Below are 14,075 nucleotides of genomic sequence, written 5' to 3' on the forward strand. Positions count from 1 at the left end.
CGCCAGAAGTGAGGGCGAGTTGGGAAACACACCTTAGGGTGGATAAGGCGCTCACACGCTTATAAAAACAAGTGGCGTTACCGTCTCCAGATACGGCCGCCCTCAAAGAGCCAGCTGATAGGAAGCTGAAAAATATCCTAAAAAGTATATACACACATACTGGTGTTATACTACGACCAGCAATCGCCTCAGCCTGGATGTGCAGCGCTGGGGGGGCTTGGTCGGATTTCCTGACTGAAAATATTGATACCCTTGACAGGAACAATATTTTATTGACTATAGAGCATTTTAAGGATGCATTTCTATATATGCGAGATGCGCAGAGGGATATTTGCATTCTGGCATCAAGAGTAGATGTGATGTCCATATCTGCCAGACGATGTTTATAGACACGACAGTGGTCAGGTGATGCAGATTCCAGACGGCACATGAAAGTATTGCCGTATAAAGGGGCGGTCCATCGGACCTGGTGGCCATGGCAACAGCTGGAAAATCCACTTTTGTTACCCCAAGTCACATCTCAGCAGAAAAGGACACAGTCTTTTCAGTCTCAGTCCTTTCGTACCCATAAAGGCAGGCGGGCAAAAGGCCAGTCATATCTGCCCAGGGTTAGAGGAAAGGGAAGAAGACTGCACCAGGCAGCCCATTCCCAGGAACAGAAGTCCTCCACAGCTTCTGCCAAGTCCGCAGCATGACGCTGGGGCCATACAAGCGGACTCAGGTGCGGTGGGGGGTCATCTCAAGAGTTTCAGCACACAGTGGGCTCACTCGCAAGTGGACTCCTGGATCCTACACGTAGTATCCCAGGTGTACATTGGAAATTCGAGACGTCTTCCCCTCACAAGTTCCTGAAGTCTGCTTTACCAACGTCTCCCTCCGACAGGGAGGCAGTATTGGAAAAAAATTCACAGGCTGTATTCCCAGCAGGTGATAATCAAAGTACCCCTCCTACAACAAGGGAAGGGGTATTATTCCACACTATATTGTGGTACTGAAGCCAAACGGCTAGGTGAGATCTAAAAGATTTGAACAATTACATACAAGGGTTCAAATCAAGATGGAGTCACTCAGAGCAGTGATAGCGAACCAGGACGATATGGTGTCACTGGATATCAGGGACGCTTACCTACATGTCCAAATTTTGCCCTTCTCACCAAGGGTATCTCAGGTTCGTGGTAAAGAACTGTCACTATCAGTTCAGACGCTGCCGTTTGGATTGTCCACGGCACCCCGGGTCTTTACCATGGTAATGGCCGAAATGATGATTCTTCCTAAAAGAAATATGGACGCTTTCCTGATAAGGGCAAGGTCCTGAGAACAGTTGGCAGTCGGAGTAGCACTATCTCAAGTAGTTCTACGACAGCACGAGTGGATTCTAAATATTCCAAAATCGCAGCTTTTTCCGACGACACGTCTAATGTTCCTAGGAATGATTCTGGACACAGTCCAGAAAAGGATGTTTTCTCCCGGAGAAGAAGACCACGGAGTTATCCGAGCTAGTCAGGAACCTCCTAAAACCAGGAAAAGTATCAGTGCATCATTGCACAAAGGTCCTGTGAAAAATGGTGGTTTCTTACAAAGCGATCCCATTCGGTAGATTTCACGCAAGAACCTTTCAGTGGAATCTGCTGGGAAAATGGTCCGGATCGCATCTTCAGATGCATCAGCGGATAACCCTGTCTCCAAGGTCAAGGGTGTTTTCTTCTGCGGTGGCTGCAGAGTGCTCATCTGTGAAAGGGCCGCAGATTCGACATTCAGGACTGGGTCCTGGTGACCACGGATGCCAGCCTGAGTGGCTGGGGAGCAGTCACACAAGGAAAAAATTTCCAGGGAGTGTGATCAAGTCTGGAGACTTCTCTCCACATAAATATACTGGAGCTAAGGGCAATTTACAAGGCTCTAAGCTTAGCAAGACCTCTGCTTCAAGGTCAGCCGGTATTGATCCAGTGGGACAACATCACGGCAGTCGCCCACGTAAACAGACAGGGCGGCACATGAAGCAGGAGGGAAATGGCAGAAACTGCAAGGATTCTTCGCTGGGCGAAAAATCATGTGATAACACTCTCAGCAGTGTTAATTCCGGGAGTGGAAAACTGGGAAGCAAACTTCCTCAGCAGGCATAACCTCCACCCGGGAGAGTGGGGACTTCAGCGGGAAGTCTTCCACATGATTGTAAACCGTTGGGAAAAACCAAAGGTGGACATGATGGCGTCCCGCCTGAACAAAAAACTAGACAAATATTGCGCCAGGTCAAGGGACCCTCAGGCAATAGCGGTGGACGCTCTGGTAACACTGTGGGTGTACCAGTCAGGGTATGTGTTCCCTCCTATGCATCTCATACCAAAAGTACTGAGAATCATAAGAAGGAGATGAGTAAGAACGATACTCGTGGTTCCGGATGGATCAAGAAGGACTTGGTACCCGGAACTTCAAGAGATGCTCACGGAAGAACCGTGGCCTCCACCTTTAAGAAAGGACCTGCTCCAGCAGGGGCCTTGTCTGTTCCAAGACTTACCGCGGCTGCGTTTGACGGCATGGCAGTTGAACGCCGGATCCTGAAAGGGCATTCCAGATGAAGTCATCCCTACCCTGGTCGAAGCCAGGAAGGATGTAACCGCAAAACATTTTCACCGCATTTGGCGAAAATATGTTGCGTGGTGTGAGACCAAGAAGGTCCCTACAGAGGAATTCCAACTGGGTCGTTTCCTACATTTCCTGAAAACAGGACTGTCTATGGACCTAAAATTAGGGTCCATTAAGGTTCAAATTTCGACCCTGTCAAATTTCTTCCAGAAAGAACTGGCTTCAGTGCCTGAAGTTCAGACGTTTGTAAAAGGGGTACTGCATATACAGCCTCCTTTTGTGCCCCCAGTGGCACCTTGGGATCTCAATGTTGTTTTGAGTTTCCTAAAGTCACATTGGTTTGATCCACTCACCACTGTGGAATTAAAATATTTCACATGGAAGGTGAAGATTCTATTAGCCCTGGCTTCAGCCAGGCGTGTGTCAGAATGGGCGGCTTTATCATATAAAAGCCCTTACTTAATTTTTCATTCTGACAGGGCAGAATTGAGGACTCGTCCTCAATTTCTCCTTAAGGTGTTTTCTGTTTTTCACATGAACCAACCTATTGTGGTACCTGCGGCTACTAGGGACTTGGAGGACTCCAAGTTACTTGACGTTGTCAGGGCCCTGAAAATATATGTTTCCAGGACGACTGGAGTCAGAAAATCTGACTCGCTGTTTAGCCTGTATGCACCCAACAAGATGGGTGTTCCTGCTTCTAAGCAGACGATTGCTCGCTGGATTTGTAGTACAATTCAGCTTGCACATTCTGTGGCAGGCTTGCCACAGCCAAAATCAGTAAAAGCCCATTCCACAAGGAAGTGGGCTCATCTTGGGCGGCTGCCTGAGGGGTCTCGGCTTTACAACTTTGCCGAGCTGCTACTTGGTCAGGGGCACACCCTGACTGAGGAGGACCTGGAGTTCTCTCATTCGGTGCTGCAGAGTCATCCGCACTCTCCCGCCCGTTTGGGAGCTTTGGTATAATCCCCATGGTCCTGACGGAGTCCCCAGCATCCACTTAGGACGTCAGAGAAAATAAGAATTTACTTACCGATAATTCTATTTCTCGTAGTCCGTAGTGGATGCTGGGCGCCCATCCCAAGTGCGGATTGTCTGCAATACTTGTACATAGTTATTGTTACAAAAATCGGGTTATTCTTGTTGTGAGCCATCTTTTCAGAGGCTCCTTCGTTGTTATCATACTGTTAACTGGGTTCAGATCACAGGTTGTACGGTGTGATTGGTGTGGCTGGTATGAGTCTTACCCGGGATTCAATATCCTTCCTTATTATGCACGCTCGTCCGGGCACAGTATCCTAACTGAGGCTTGGAGGAGGGTCATAGGGGGAGGAGCCAGTGCACACCACCTGATCCTAAAGCTTTTATTATTGTGCCCTGTCTCCTGCGGAGCCGCTAAACCCCATGGTCCTGACGGAGTCCCCAGCATCCACTACGGACTACGAGAAATAGAATTATCGGTAAGTAAATTCTTATTTTTTGCAGGTTAACCTTTTGTTAGGTTCCAAGTTGGTTTCGTGTTATCCTTGTTTACATGGCGGCGTTAACCTCCTCTACTTTAACGTTCGTTTATTCCAGCTCTCCTCGGGCACAGTTTTACGTAGACTGGCTTGGAGGGGGGGCATAGTAGGGGAGGAGCTAGCCACAGTGTTTGAGTTTTAAAGTGCCAGCTCCCAGTTACTGCCTACTATTTCCCCATTGTAACTGCGCTCCAGTGTCCCCTGTGGTATCGGAGAAAGGGATTTATCGGTAAGTACCAAAATCCTGATTTCCGGATGCACTGTAAATGCCGGGATTCCGCCATTGGTATGGTGACCTGCGGTTGGGACATGATACCAACCTTAGTCATACTTATAAAATAACACCATAATCAGGATTTAGTCCATCATACACAGAATTACAGTAAATGTAGCAATTTACAGATTTGTCCCCTCTCAACGTTGCTGCAATCACGTCGTGAGTGCCCTTACTAATGTCAACCCTTTTTTTTTTTCCTAGTCTTTGCATCACTATGCTTATAAAATGCACAAGCAGACTCTGCTGATTAAAATAATACTCCTGGAAAACACTGTAACGTAGCATTTCATATGCAGATCCAGCCGCTACCATACAAAATATATAGACATGATGCATATAATTTTAATCAGCAGAGTCTGCTTGTGCGTCTTATCTACCTAGTGATGCAAATAAGACGCATTTTCGATGCATCTCGCTGTGCATGGCTGGCGCATCAGGGGTAGATGTACTAGGAGATGCATGCCCCACCTAGCGTGACAGTCCAAGGGAAAGAAACCATCACGATATCTACTAAATTGGGGGGTTTTAATCCAACAAAATTACTGCAGTTTTAGCCTAAAGGAAGTGTAGTGGTTGTTTCTTGAGGGTTATATATCAAGTCCTCTGAGCCCTCCCCATCTCATATCTGCGATCATATTTGTTTGTTAGAGCTTATTAATGCTAATTTAAAATGCCTGCTGCTATGTTATTACAGGTAGGTCTCTTTCATTGATCACATTTACTTATTTACCACTAAAAATGAAGAGCATCTTACACCCTTTGGAAGGTTAGGGGGCACCACATGTGACCACTGAAGAGAAACGGGTTGCCCAGCACTGGTTTAATGATTAATGTAATATATTTTATATGAAGAATATTTATTTTCTTTTACATATGTCAAATTTGTTTGCTGTTTGTATGTAATCTTTAATTTTCTGTCTAATTGTACTTTACAGGCAGAAGTATCACTTCTTTTTAAAAACCTGTTTGAAAAGCATACTGAGATGTTCATTCATCATCCTTTTATCCATTTGTTAAGCGAATCTGGCAGACATGTTCGTAAGGTTAGTTTTCTCACCAAAAAATTCAAGTTGTAGCACAATTCATTAGTCAAAAGATACAGCACTTAATAGTATAACAACACAAATAACTATAATGTTTTGCTCTTTGATAAAACATTAAATATGGCTGGAGTTAAGATCCCATGTCATACACCATTAAGCTGGTAAGAACAAATGTTCAAACTTGCTATAATAATGTCATATAGATTGGTAGAATCTGAGACTATAGGGAGGGTTGTTATCTCTTCGCTGCTGAGTTATCTCAATGTTTGTGCACATTACATCTCAATATCACCGATTTTAAAAAGTCACACAAACATGTATACTGTACCTTGTTTTTTTCAGACAATACCTTTTCATTCATTCTTACACATCAATAGAATTGTAACCAAAATAGGTAAAAAGGTGTTTGTTTATTTGACTTTTCAAGAAAGTGAATCAAAAGCAAACTTATTTTTGTAAATTAACACCACAAATAAATGCTTTGTAGTTCTTGCTTAGATTTAATCCATCTTTCCAAAATAGCAATAAACCGGATTCTATGTGTAAACGTTCACAAAAATAGTCACATTAAAATGTATATATTATTTGATCAAGATCTTGGCCCCGATCTCTGGACTCCATTTTTCTTGACTACAGTGGTTTCTGGAGATCACACCGATCACCAGACTTTAGCATTTATGTGGGCACCTGTGTTGTTGTTTTTTTTTTTAAAGGACTCCCCTCTGGTTGCTGTTGGTGACTTCTACACTGGTCCACTTCGCTACTCTTTCTCATACGTCCTAGAGGATGCTGGGGACACTTCAAGAACCATGGGGTATAGACGGGATCCGCAGGAGACATGGGCACTTTAAGACTTTCAAAGGGGTGTCAACTGGCTCCTCCCTCTATGCCCCTCCTCCAGACTCCTGTTTAGAATCTCTGCCCAGGCAGAATGGATGCACTCTGAGGAGCTCTACCGAGTTTCTCTGAAAATACTTTGTTAGGTTTTTTATGTTCAGGGAGAGCTGCTGGCAACAGTCTCCCTGCTTCGTGGGACTTAGGGAAGAGAAGTCAGACTTACTTCTGTGAATTTAAAGGTTCTGCTTCTTTGGCTACAGGACACCATTAGCTCCTGAGGGTCTGATCGCTAGGTACGCCTAGATGGTCGTTCCCAGAGCCCGCCGTCACCCCCCTTGCATAGCCAGAAGTCAGAAGACAGGTGAGTAGAAGAAGATCAGAAGACTTCAGTGACTGCTTTGAGGTACCGCACAGCGATCGCACGCTGCCATGCTCCCACACACAGCGGCACTACAGGGTGCAGAGCGCGGGGGGGGGGGGGCGCCCTGGGCAGCAATTTAGCCTCAATAACTATCTGGCAAGAGCGGACTGTGCCAAGGCACTGTCCGGACCCCCACCAGTATAGTTTTTTTTTTTAAAAGAGCGGGTCTGAAGTGCTCCATTACGGGGGCGGGGCTTAGCCCTCACAGCACACAGCCCGGCGCCATTTTCTCTTCACAAGGCTGCAGAGACGCTGGTCCTTTCTCACACTGCTGTACAAGTAACAGGGTGCAAAATGAGGGGGCACAGTGGTTTTGGTGCAATATATATAACTTATAAAAGCGCTGCAGGTCTAGGACATCTTCTGTGGTGTTTTCAGTCCAGGATTAGGCGCCGGGGTGTGAGCTGGCAATACTCCCTCTGTGTCTCTGACAGGCTTTACTGTGGGTCTATCCCCTATAGGCCCAGTGTGTCTGCGTGTGATGGGTGCACGTGTGTCGGCATGTCGGAGGCGGAGTGCTCTTCCCAGGAGGAGACTGTTAGGGACACAAACGGCTGTGGGAGTGGCCCTGTCGGCACCGCCGACACCGGATTGGGTGAATTTTTTGAATGCCTTGAATGCTAATGTGGCTCTGATAAATAAAAGATTGGATAAATCTGAGTCTCAGGACCAAGCTTGGAAGAAATCCGTAGAGGATGTGTTGTTTCAAGTCCAGACCCCCTCGGGGTCACAAAAACGTTAATTTGCCCAGCTGGCAGACACGGATACAGACACGGACACTGACTCAAATGTCAACTATAGTGATGCCAGATTAGATCCAAAACTGGCAAAGAGTATTCAGTACATGATTGTGGCTATAAAAGATGTATTACATATCACTGAGGACCCTATTGTTCCTGATACTAGGGTCTGTATGTATAAAGGGAAGAAACCTGAGGTTACATTTCCTCCCTCTCATGAACTGAACACGCTTTGTGAAAAGGTTTGGGAAAATCCTGACAAAAAGTTTGATTCCCAAAAGGATTGTAGTGGCGTATCCGTTTCCCTCTGGGGATAGGGAAAAATGGGAGTCACGCCCTATTGTGGACAAAGCTCTGTCACGGCTGTCCAAAAAGGTGGCTCTTCCGTCCCCTGACACGGCAGCCCTAAAAGATCCTGCGGATCGTAAACAGCAAAATATATTGAAATCCATTTATGTCACCACGGGTACGCTACTCAGACCAGCCATTGCGTCTGCGTGGGTGAGTGGTGCTATCGAAAAATGGGCAGATAACTTGTCATCTGAAATGGATGCCCTGGATAGGGATAGCATTCTTTTGACACTAGGTCATATCAAGGACGCTGCAGTCTACCTAAAGGAAGCTGCGAGGCCTCTTGGGATCACGAGCCAATGCCATGGCAGTCTCAGCTAGGAGAGCATTGTGGATTCATCAATGGAATGCTGATGCTGACTCTAAGAGAGCTATGGAGTCTCTACAGTATAAAGGTGGTGTATTGTTTGGTGACAGGCTCGCTGATTTGGTATCTACGGCTACCGCGGGTAAGTCATCATTTTTACCTTATGTGCCTGCACCACAAAAGAAATCACACCACTATCAGATGCAGTCCTATCGGCCCAATAAATACAGAAAGGGACGATGGTCTTCCTTCCTTGCTACTAGAGGAAAGGTAAAAGGTAAACGATCACCGGCCGTGGCCAGTTGCCAGGAGCAGAAGTCCTCCCCGGCTTCTGCCAAGTCCACCGCATGACGCTGGGGCTCCTCTGCGGGAGTCCGCACCGGTGGGGGCATGTCTCAGGCTCTTCAGTCAGTTCTGGGCTCGTTCGGCCCTGGACCCATGGGTCTTGGAATTAATGTCCCAGGGGTACAAACTGGAGTTTCAAGACGTTCCCCCTCACCGATTTTTCAAATCGGCCTTACCAGCTTCTCTTCCAGACAGGGAGATGGTATGCGCTGCAATACAAAAATTGTGTCACAATCAGGTCATTGTCCATTGTCGGGGTTCCCCCGTCACAACAGGGAGAAGGCTTTTATTCGAACCTGTTCGTGGTCCCGAAGCCAGACAGCTCAGTCGGACCAATCCTGAACCTCAAATCCCTCAATTTCTACCTAAAAAAATTAAAATTCAAGATGGAATCTCTCCGGGCAGTTATCTCCAGTCTGGAGGAGGGGGATTTTATGGTGTCAGTAGACATAAAAGATGCCTACTTACATGTTGTCATTTATCCCCCACATCAGACTTACCTGAAGTTTCCAGTTCGGGATTGTCATTACCAATTTCAGACGTTGCCGTTTGGTCTGTCCATGGCTCAGAGGATTTTCACCAAAGTAATGGCCGAAATGATGGTTCTCCCACGCAAGCAAGGAGTCACGATTACCCTATATCTGGACGATCTCCTGATAAAGGTGAGATCCAGGGAACAATTACTGCAGAACATTACGCTATCCCTGACAATTCTGCAGCAACATGGTTGGCTCCTAAACTTTCCAAAATCACACTTGGTTCCGACGAGCCGGCTGTCATTTTTGGGAATGATTCTGGACACAGAATTACAGCGAGTTTTTCTTCCAGTGGAAAAGGCTCTGGAAATTCAGCACCTGGTCAAATAAATCCTGAAGCTGCCAAGAGTATCGATCCATCAATGCACTCGGTTGCTGGGGAAGATGGTGGCGGCCTACGAGGCCATTCAGTTTGGCAGATTCCATGCCAGAGTGTTTCAGTGGGACCTGTTGGACAAGTGGTCCGGGTCCCATCTGCACATGCACCGAAGGATAACCCTGTCTTCCAAGACCAGAATCTCACTCTTGTGGTGGCTGCACAGCTCTCACCTCCTAGAGGGACGCAGGTTCGGGATCAAGGACTGGATCTTGGTGACCACGGATGCGAGTCTTCGAGGCTGGGGAGCAGTCACACAGGGGGAAAACGTCCAGGGAAGATGGTCAAGCCAGGAAATGTGTCTACACATAAACGTTCTGGAGTTAAGGGCCATTCACAACGGCCTTCTGCAAGCGGAACATCTTCGCAATCAGTCCGCCTTGATTTAGTCGGACAACATAACAGCAGTGGCGTTGATAAAGCTGAATATTTATCGTATATAAAACACCTTAAGAGGTCTAAGAACACTGTACGCTATCTACGTAAGAAGTACCGTAAGGGTACGCAAGTTGTGTAGCGATCGCTCAACCGTAGTCGAGACGCTCAGGCGTCACGTTCGCTTACGGCCCAGTGATCACAGGCAGGCACGCTATTGGCTGCCGACTAACGTGATGATTCGCTATAGCGTAGCGTACGCTCGGGACCACGAGGAGATCACCAGCGGTGCAGACGCTTACAACGTTTAAACCTTTATATCTATACCTTTAACGATGAGATACACAGTATACTTTAGTGTAGAGACAGAGTGTAAGTGCAACCTGGTGTAACCTGATTAACTACAAAGCTGCTTGAGCGTCACCGACGCTCAGAGAATACTTAACCCTTATAAAAAAATACACAGATACCTGGGCTTAGGGTCCGAAACCTATTATATGTATTATAACTATTATACTTGCAAAAGGAATCACAGTACAAATGATACACTACAATATAACATAAACCAACTAACCAGATAAACTACACAGGAAATACAATACAATACAATTTAAGGAAAATACGAGAGAAAGAGTAGAGAGAGAGAGATAGAGAGAGAGAGAGAGATGGCTCACAGTAAGACAATATGATTACGGAGAAAACTTACGCACAAGGGGAACGATCGCATGCGCCTCGATATCCAGCTCCCGATTATCAGCAATGAGAACCGTTGAAGAGAGAGAACTGGATACGGTCGGCCTGCCTATTTATGCCCCACACACAATACAATTCAATGGTCCCTACAATCTCATTGTTCATTGGACACAGGAATTCGGCTTCGCATTATAACAAAAGGTCATAGGTTGATTCATACAGGTGGGCTGTGACTATTTCCAACTGCTCAGGTGGGAGGGAAACTGGGTTTCCCGCCGCATGGGTAATAAAGTGCAAATAAAGTAAATGTTCATAAACTTCTTATGTCCATAACTATTCGCACGAGCGATTGATCTGCTTCAAACCAACACCGGAATATTTCTAATTAAATATTCTTCCGATGGATACTAAACACCACTGTATTACTCCTGTCTGACCCTTCGTATCACACAAAGAGGGATTCCTCTGTTCATAAACATTCTATATTAACCAAACTTTCAGAATCTATCAAAGGGACCATGATCTACAAAATACATTATTAGTGAAAATATGTAATGATTGAGTCGCACGCTACAACCACATAAACTCTACCGTAAATACGCATACCATGCGCCTGCGGGTGCCCGCGACTGTGAGTATGCGCACGTACGGGAGAGCGTACGCATGCGCAGCACGGACCTGTGTGAGGTGCAAATATGGTAGTGTGCATAGAGATATTTTTCTGACTTTGACAGTCCACCCTTTGGCAGTCAATAATAACTGCCACTTCCTGAAAACATTTCAAAAGGAGAAAAATATATGTTAGGGGTTAATTCATTTCCATGGTTGGGTAAGGGAGGAGAGAGGAGTAGGTGTGAAGAGGGTATGACCTAGTGAGATAGCAGAAGCATGTGTGTATGAATCCGTGTTTGGGGGGTCATGTATCATCGTGCCGTACGTGTTGTAAATCAAGCTTCGAGGTATTGCGAAGTATACATTTGAATTCCTTCTTATCCCGTGGTACGGGTCTGTGGATGGGCTGTCAAACTTTACCGAGCTCTTTTCGGATTTTGAACAAAATGGGGAGCACATTTTAGTTGATGATACATGAATGGGGGAATATGTGATTGCTGATATCTGTGCCTGTATTCCCTATACTATGTGTGTCATTACCTGAGGGTTGTAGAAATGAAGAAAAGACATAATTACGGTAAATGCGGTGGTATTCTATGTCAGGTTAATGTACATCTGTCGGTTGAAGTTTTGTTCGGTATCAGTTGAAAGTCGTCTTCTTTGCGCTGTTTTGCTCATTAGGCGTGAGCAATAAGCTTTGTCAATGCCATTAGATTTACAAAAAATGTTGGGCTAGCGTAAGTTTAAGAATTCTAGGGAAACTGGGGATCCATGGCAAAGTTCATCAAATGTCCATTTCTCAAGTGGTCAAAACTTCTTCTTTGGTCTATCCGTTGTCTGTATAGCGTCTCGTCAACTTCCTCGTCCAAGTGGGTCTTTTTATCTTGGAGAAAAACCAGAAAAACAGGTGAAAGAAACGGACCGTAGAAATCGCATTTTCATCACATCATTGTTTCTATCATTGGGTCATAAATCAAATCCAGGTTAATTACAGTTTCCTCACTCCTCAAACTCATTACCTTAGTACGACGATTGCACCTCATTAAAGCCTGACCGCATCTAAATATCAAACCGATCGTTATGATAACACCTAAGATACATAGGAGAAACTTCCCAACATCCATTATGACTCCTTGAGCCCAGTCTCCCAAACCGGAGAACCAATTTCGCGGGTTCAACCATGACACCCAACCAGTCAGCTCATTACCTACAGCAGCAAGAGTGAGATTGTGTCTCCTGCGAAATTCCCACTTCAATTGGAGAATATCGTCCATCTTTTGGTCTATGACCTCGACCGGATCCTCGGTGCTATTCGTGATATACGTGCAACACTTCACGCCGTACTGTGTTGCCAATGTAACACAATATCCGCCTGTCACTGCTGTGAGGTAATTAAGAACCATTCTATGCTGCACCAGTTCTGTTTTATAAGCTTGAAGTTCCCTTCCAGTATATCTAAACGTGTCATCATACATTTCAGTGATATTATCTAACAAATTTGCGAGCGCCGATATGTATTTATAATTTAGCACTCCTCTAGCGGTGCGGGTGAAATCTAACGCGATTAAGAATTGAATCCCGGTGGATTCACTTATCAGATCAGAGGCCGGATGCTCTGTCTTCTCTATCAGGTGCCTTTTAACAACGTGCTCGTAATGGGTGTGAGTATAAGGAGCTTGGGCACCACGGTGTATGTCTTTCATTTTGTCATGTGTTACAGTCATTACTTCAGGCAATACTTTTCCAATATAACACAATCCTTCAGAGTTTGGGGCAAGCCACTTGTACGCCTTTCTCCCGCATATGAAATATGCATCATCGGGGAGAACATATGGGACGGAGAAGGACATAACCATATTACACACCTTCCAGGTGAAATCTCCTATCCCTAATTCTTCCATCTGCTTAATGCACGTATCAGGTTGTACGATATGTGCACAGTATCCTGGTGATACTTCTCCAACTCTAGTAATCCTATTTCCTAAGGTGTATCTATACCGGAAAGATTTTCCTCTACTGGCTATGTGGCGTACAAGCTCTGTATCTGTAGGCATTCTATCTGCTCTATGCGAAAAGGTCATGGTGTGGTTACTCCATGACACTTCCCAATTTCCCGGCTTTCTGGGATTGGAGATGTTGAAACATAATAGGGACCTATCCACATGGTATTGGTGGAGCTTCAAACTAGGAGGGCTGGAGATATTAAACCTCCTGTCCACCGGTCTCCCACCATTTAACTCAAGTACCTCCCCTATCGTTAAAGGAAATGGTACTAGCCCTGATTTGCTATGACCTTGAGGTACTTGAGAGCATACCCAGCAATCTGTTTTGTTTAACACATTACCCACTAAGGAGTGATAGTCACTCAATGGATGCCGGTCCATATGGATATTAAAACTGGATTGGCATTTCTTTATGCACCCATCCTCAATGACATTGTTACAGAGCCTACAGATACAGTTTTCTTCAGCTAACAATCCGTCACAATTTCTTCTATGATCAATGCTATCGGATCGTTTTCTGATACTCGCCTTTGCTTGTTGGTTAGGTTGATCTTGGAAAACTACGCCTCCATCTTTATCATCAGAACCCATTCCAGAACCTCTATCGACCTCCATGGTACTCTCGCCGGAACAGACTGCTCTGGTCAACATCATGGTCAACAGGAAAATCCGGATCACAGTCTCTTGGGGCAAGTCCATCTTATAGGAGGAAACGGAGAAGAATGAGAAGGAGGAAAAATAAATTTGAGGGAGAGGGGATGGGAAGTGGAGAAAAACAATAAAAGGGAGTGGGGAGTCGACAACAGCTCTCGGTCTTCAAGGCTCAGGTGCCGCCTCAGTCCTCCTGGAACAGACACTCCAGTGATACAACCTCTACCGTCTGTTCCTTATCACGGGACTTCTCTGGATCAGCAACCTTCTTGCAGTGGGATGAATGGACCCAAGTCTCTCTCTCAGCAACCTTCAATGCCGTAGTGCTAGTCAATAAGACCTGGTATGGTCCTTCCCATCTGTCAATAAGGCAACCTGAGCGTAGAAAATTCCGTATCATTACAT

General features: G+C 45.6%; 1 protein-coding gene across 11 annotated transcripts in view; it reads left to right on the forward strand.

Annotated features, from left to right (window-relative positions):
- The window catches only part of LOC134933186 (uncharacterized), a 495,026-nt gene that overhangs the window by 366,709 nt on the left and 114,242 nt on the right, over positions 1 to 14,075 (forward strand). For all 11 annotated transcript variants that reach the window (XM_063928206.1, XM_063928207.1, XM_063928204.1 and 8 more), the window contains one exon: positions 5,316 to 5,423. In XM_063928206.1, coding sequence (XP_063784276.1) covers positions 5,316 to 5,423 — 108 coding nt within the window. The remainder of the gene's footprint in view (positions 1 to 5,315; positions 5,424 to 14,075) is intronic.

The sequence above is a fragment of the Pseudophryne corroboree genome, chromosome 6 (assembly GCF_028390025.1).
Source record: "Pseudophryne corroboree isolate aPseCor3 chromosome 6, aPseCor3.hap2, whole genome shotgun sequence".
NCBI classification, from domain to species: Eukaryota; Metazoa; Chordata; class Amphibia; order Anura; family Myobatrachidae; genus Pseudophryne; species Pseudophryne corroboree.